Source organism: Chrysochloris asiatica, unplaced genomic scaffold, assembly GCF_000296735.1.
Source record: "Chrysochloris asiatica unplaced genomic scaffold, ChrAsi1.0 scaffold00034, whole genome shotgun sequence".
NCBI lineage: Eukaryota > Metazoa > Chordata > Mammalia > Afrosoricida > Chrysochloridae > Chrysochloris > Chrysochloris asiatica.
Genome location: NW_006408552.1, coordinates 2,749,072 through 2,755,771, shown reverse-complemented (window position 1 = coordinate 2,755,771; position 6,700 = coordinate 2,749,072). Strand labels below are relative to the sequence as shown.

The following is a 6,700-nucleotide window of genomic DNA, read 5'->3' as shown; positions in this document are numbered from 1 at the left end:
GAGGGGATTGTAACCATGGCAATGAGACGATATATGACAGAATGAATGTAAAACTAATGCTCTCCCATGTATACTATCACATAATTCACAATAAAACATTTAAGAAAAAAAAAAGTCAGTAAGTGCAAGTAAAGTCGATTATTATATCTAATTATTCTTTTTGCCAGCTGAATTAGTCAACTAGAGAAAAAAAATTCCTTGTTCCAACACTACACGATATAAATGGGAGTCTGCATACAGTCTTTTTATAAACAAGGTGACTAGAACATGCAATTTTATATTAGGCCCACAGGTGGCAGAAATGATGAAGTGCTGAACTAATAACAGAAAGGTTGCTAGTGCAAAGTCACCCTGGGGTTCCTGAAAGGAAGCCACCAGGGCCACCAAGACCTTATGGAGCACGTTCTACTCGGCAGCACGTGGGAGCATCGAGAGTCGGAATCAACCCAACTGAAGTCAAAGAAATCACACTGAAATGTTGTTAACATGATTATTTTTGATAAGAATTATACATTATTTTTATTACTTTATTCTTACTTATCCTAAAATTTTCTAAAATGATAATAAATTACCTTTACTGTCAAAAGACACACACGATGTGGATAATTTTCCAACACAGTATGTACAAGAAAAAAAGTTGCATTCAAAGTACAGACTGAGTGCCTTCTGACCACCAGATGCCTGCAGAAAACTGCAGAAAACATCAGAAAGTAGTTCTCAATCGGGGCAATTTTGTCCTCTAGGCCCCCACTGGGTACATCTGGCAATGCCTGAAGATGGTTTTCATTGTCATGACTGGGCTAGAGTACTAGGTCAGGATACTGTTGTTCTGAAGTGCTGTCAAGTCAATTCTGACTCATAGTGACCCAGTATAGGGTTTCCAAGGAGCAGCTGGTAAGTTTGAACCGCTGACCTTGCAGTTCAAATGACTTTGCAGTTTGGCGCATTAACCCACAGTGCCACACTAGGACTCCCAGGATACTGTTAAACACCTGATCATGAACAGAGCAGTGTCCTATAACCAAACATGAACTGGCCCAAAATGTCAGGTGTTGAGGTGGAAAAGCCCTGCTCTAGTCCTGGGGTGGCACTGTAGGGTAAGCACTAGACAGTTTGAACCCAAGATCGACAGTTCAAACTCACTAGCCGCTCCTCGGAAACCCCATACAGGGTCACTATGAGTCGGAACCGACTCGACAGCACTTAACAACAACAAAAGACGTATCAGAGGAACTTTGGTTACACACTGGGTTATGTGGAGGGCTGCTAACCGCAAAGTCAACATTTCCAATCCATCAGCCACCCTACGGTGTGAGGAAACGGCAGCTTTCTGTTCCCATAACAGTTTATAGCCTCAAAAATGCTACATAGGGTCACTATGAGTCAGAACTAACTCAGTGGCACACAACGACATTAAGTGCACCTAGTAACAAATGCCCTTAAGATCATCAGAACTTCCCTGGTAAACAGTCTGCGTTAGGACAGGTAATACTGGTGTTACACTGTATCATTCTGAAAGCTCACAGCACTCTAAACTAGTGGTAATGAAGCCACTCATATACACACAAAGTCTCTCCACTGAGTCTCCGGTCCAGCATGGAAACAAGTAGGTCTACTTCCCCCACAACAGAACAGAGAAGAGAACTGCGACCCCTATTTAGAAGAGCCAAGAGGCCCAGGTACTTGGAGTGATCTACCTCTAAGTCTAAGAACTCACAGGTGCACAGAAGCCACCTAGTGGGACAACACATTTCGCTTCCATTTTAATTGGATAAATTAACAATCTATATACTCATTCATAAGGTGAAAAATGGCGAGGGAACTTAAGACGGCAGGCTAAGAGACACACTGATCATTCTTACGCCAGTTATTCATGCAGCATGGCCTTTTCAACTCACTGGGTAGAAGGCGTGCTCTAGGGGGCTTCACAAAGGAAAAATGGAAAGATCATCTTCCCATTAACTTTCTGACGCTCCCTCGCACAGCCACGTTGAGTTAACCATTTCCTCATACACACAGTCACTAACTTCACAATTTGTTTGGTTGTAGCCTATACCCCACATAGAAACGGAAAGAAAGTTTCACAGAATAGTACAGTTCTTACCACAGGTGACACATGCTAGTTTCTAACCTGTTTTTGTTAAAAAGAAAAGATGTGAAGAAGACTGGCCCAACCTCTGTACTGACTCACGACTCTGCGGTGAAGGGCTTACAACGTCCCAAGCCCTCAGTTGGGCTACCATGCTGCTACTCTGCAAGACAGCATGATCCTAGGCACCCACCCACCTTATCAGCAGGACTGAAGCTCAAGGCAGGAGGGGACACGCTGAGAAGACAGAAGTGGTACAAAACACACTGGGGTTCTGGATGGAATCCACCAAAAAGTACTACTCCCCCGCCCCAATATGAATCCTGAGACCAGAAGAAGTAGATGGCGCCCAGCTACCACTACCAACTGCTCGGACAGGGGTCACACTAGAAGGTCGTAAACAGAGTGAGGGAAAAATGTGGAACAAAACTCAAAATTGGGAGTGATGAACTTTTCAGCCTAGGAGCGGAGGTCCCTGGGACCATGAAGGGAGAAGAGCAGAGTGTAGGGCCCTACCCAGAGAAGCAGTAATGCCAGAGATGGCAGCAGAGACGATGACGTGGAGAGATGGAGTGGCTGGGGACTCTAAACCCAGAGAGGGAGAGGGACTGTGTGCTGATGACCGGGGTGCAGGCTTGTAGTGTATACTCTTTGGTTGGTTGATGATGCAAGGAGGTGATTGTAACCATGACAATGAAACAATATACGATAGGATGAATGTAAAACTAATGGTCTCCCATGTAAACGATTACATAATTCACAATGAAACATTAATTAAATTAAAAAAAAACACACACCTCAAAATCATTTTTAAAAAGATCAGGCTTACTGATCAGAGACTGATGGGACCCGAGACTCTGGCCCTTAATCACCCTGGAACTGAACTCACCCTGGTGGCTCAATTTCCAGCCAAACAACAGACAGGTTTATACGGGAACCCCCAGAAAGGAAACAGGATCTGAGATGTTTACTATGGGGATCGCAGTTCATGAGATGACTGATGAATGGAAACCTGAACTGCTCCGTAAACCTTCACTCAATTCACAGTAAAAACTGATTTCTGGAACTTTCTCTACAGCCTTAGCTAAACTAAGGAAAGGAGATAGAAGGGGAACTCCAGGAACCTCAGCTCTGTGAGGCCACCTCACATCTCCTTCAAGGCAAGAACCAATGACCACAGAGCTGACATGTGATGTCCAGGAGCCAACACAGATTTGCTACAAACTGACCTCAACTTCTTTTTGTAAAAGAATGCTTAGGTTTACCAATGAGAAAAAAACCCCAAATATGGTATCAATACCAGTAAAGTGACAAAAAACCACCAAATCACAGTCTTCAACTGATCAGTAAAGGAGCTTATCACTTGACAAGTTAAAAATAACTCAGCCACTCAAAGAAGAGAAGTTCTGTGTTTGAGGTCAGAGTGAGGCAGAGTGTTACAGTTCCACCTCATAGTGACCCTCTGCATGACAGAAGGAAACACTGCCCAGCCCCGAGCCATCTCCACAACTGCTGTTATGTTTGAGTCCGATGCTGCTGCTGCGTCAATCTGTCTCTGTGTGCACATGTCACTGGGGAGGGCAGGCAGGGAAAAAGGGTTTATTTGAGGAATGAGTCCCCAGCAGTCATATTTTAGCACCATAAAATTATTCCTTCTAGGAAAGGATTTGGAACAGTCTAAACCAAATAATGTGTCAGTCACACAGTAAAATTACATCTTCTAAGAACTCTCCTGTTCAGGGCCAATCATATTTCCATATGTCAATAAAAGTCAGACTTCCTCTTAACACCAAAATTACCATCATCTTCCCAAGAACTAATCAAGGAGCAGCTGCTAGTTCAAGAAACTGGTTGGACTCTTGTCAATTTCCTTAGCTCATGCCATATGGGCCCCTGGTGGAGGAGACGGCAGTCCTGGCCTTGTGCGCGGGGTTCAGAGGAGGAGAGGCGGGGCAGCAAAGAGGAATGCTGACTTAACGTCCTCCTCCAATTTTGCTCTTGTTAACAGAACCCCAATTCTGCCCAGGGTAGCAACATACCCAGTGCCCAATGATGATCAGGGCAGACGTTAGTCACGACAAACCTATTTTCTATTCATCTAGTGTGCTGGCAGTCAGGGATGGCCAAGTGCCTAGCTCTGGCCAATGAGCTATACAGCAATCTGCTAGGGCTGGGCACTTCTGGGGAAGCAGATAAAAACAGACAGACCAGACAGGTCCTATCACTTCCCCCTTCTTCCTGCTTTGAGCACAGGCATGATGCCAGGAGCTGCAGCAGCCATCTCATATCCAGGGGGTGAGGGCCAAGAGAATGTCAGAGATGCTGGCCCCGACACTGCTGAGCTGCGGAGTCACACCAGGCAGCCACCAGATTGCTTGGTGGGGGTGGTGTACCGTGGAGTCGATTCTGACTCACAGCGACCCTACATAGGGTTTACAGGAGCAGAAAGCCTCATTTTTCTCCCGCAGAACGGCTGGTAGTTTTGAACTGCCGTCCGACTTGTAACCACTACGCTATGAGAAACATAAACCCCTCTTTGTTTAAGTACTGAGAGTCTGGCTTTCTGTTTTTTTGGGGAACTAAGCATTCTTAACTGACTTGGTAGGTAACTCCATCAGGGACACAAGGTGACCTCTGCTAGAAATTTTTGCTCCTGGGCAGGACTAAGGATGAATGCAGCTGTGGCACCTCTCAACCACAAGGGGGAGCCGGAGGACAAAGGGAGAAAGAGTGAATGCCCTAACCTCATGGCTCCTCATCAGCCAGCCTAAGGGAGGTCTGGTCCTGGACGAAATGTGAGCCAATCTCTCTTTTTTGTTGTCGTCAGTTTGGTTTTCTGACACTTACCTTTAAAGGGGTCCTCACAAATGCAAACAAGGCCTCCTTTCTTCAGTGGCCAGCCCATCAGCCCCCAACTTTCAATCTCCACATTTGACAGTTTATCCACTGAGGTGGTCAACACCCAGAAGATGACTCAGAAAAAACGAGCAGCACTCACCTTCTTTATGTTCCTTCTGTTCAAGTTTCATCTTCTTTGCCAATAACTTCTTCTCTTTTAACTTCTGGCTGCAAATGGGAAATTGGTGCATTTACTCATTTAACCACTTGACTGCGTATTTCAGCAAATAAACATTAGGAAATACAGCTCTTCTAAAACTATGTCAAATGAATATTACAATCTCAACAGGAAAGAGGCACTCTCTCCTGACCCTGCTAACGCTGACTGCCAGTATAACCAAGCTGTTCTCAGCAAGCGTCAGGATCGAATCCTGGGGTGACTGCAGCAATCTCAGAGGACTGAGCTGAGCTCTTTTTCATTCCAAGATATTTAGGGCCTGTTATCAGTCCTGGTGTGGCGCTGTGGGTTAATGCGCCAGACTTCAATGTCGTTTGAACTGCAAGGTCGGCGGTTCAAGCTCACCAGCTGCTCCTTGGAACCCTATACAGGGTCGCTATGGGTCGGAATTGACTCGACGGCACTTTAACAACAACAACAACAGCCCTCTGGAGCCCTGGTGTGGCTCTGTGGGCTAATACACTGGACTGCAAAGTTAGTTTGAACCACAAGGTTGCTGGTCCATGCTCTCCACTGCTCCTTGGAAACTGTATACAGGGTCACTACGGGTCGAAACCGACTTGATGGTATTTAACTATAACAGCCCTCTATCCGTTGAGGGGCCACTTATTTAAAAAAAAACAAAAAAACACAGGCAACCTACATAATTCAGTAGTCACCTGAGGAGGTTATGGGAAATGGGATGTTTGCTTAGAGCACTTTGTAATCACAAGGAAGTGAAGGAAACATCAAAATCTAGGCCATCACCCAAGTACTGATTTCTCAGCTGTGGAGACTCTAAAACAAGCGGGGGACAGACAGTGACTTCCTCTGCCCTCAGGTCCTGGAAGGAAAGGCGTTCCTCTACTGACTTGTTCTACCACAAGTCGTAACACCCAAGACTCTACCAGGGTACAGGTGAACTCCACACCACAAATCATAACACCCAAGACTCTACCGGGGTACAGGTGAACTCCACCACAAATCGTAACACCCAAGACTCTACCGGGGTACAGGTGAACTTCACACAAGTCGTAACAGCCAAGACTCTACAGGGTACAGGTGAACTTTACACCACAAGAAGGACTCCACTCAGCCACTGTCTCTTCTCCCACTTCCAGCCCTGAAGGCCAGGCATAGTCCCAGAATGCCACAAGGCCCTTACCGCTTCTTCCGGCGCTTCGCAGTCTGCTCCTCTGCAGCGATTTTGTTCCTTTCCAGTCTCTTCTGAAACTCCGCATCCAGTTTTTGCTGCAGAAAAGCACATGGTTTAGCTACAGCTTTGTCAGGTTAGATGACGGGTTCCCTTGGGCTGGTATGAGAGGTTTACAAGTTCAGCACATCCCCCCTGGGCCCCAAGATGACGTCACCTTCCAGGGCCGTTGTTAAGTCATATTAGTTCTGACTCACAGCTGCAGCCACGTCATCCATCTCACTGAGGCTCTTCCTCCCCCTTTCACTGACTCTCCACCTCAGCCAGCACAATGTCCTTCTCCAGGTCCCTCCTGATAACTTATCCACAGTATGAGACCGAGTCTTGCCATCCTGCCTTCTAA

General features: G+C 46.1%; 1 protein-coding gene across 1 annotated transcript in view; it reads right to left on the bottom strand.

The window, feature by feature from the left end:
- Positions 1-6,700, bottom strand: part of PRKRIP1 (PRKR interacting protein 1 (IL11 inducible)) — a 43,016-nt gene that overhangs the window by 16,999 nt on the left and 19,317 nt on the right. The window contains exons 4-5 of the mRNA XM_006859826.1: positions 6,310-6,395; positions 5,088-5,155 (exon numbers count right to left, since the gene is read on the bottom strand). Coding sequence (XP_006859888.1) covers positions 5,088-5,155; positions 6,310-6,395 — 154 coding nt within the window. The remainder of the gene's footprint in view (positions 1-5,087; positions 5,156-6,309; positions 6,396-6,700) is intronic.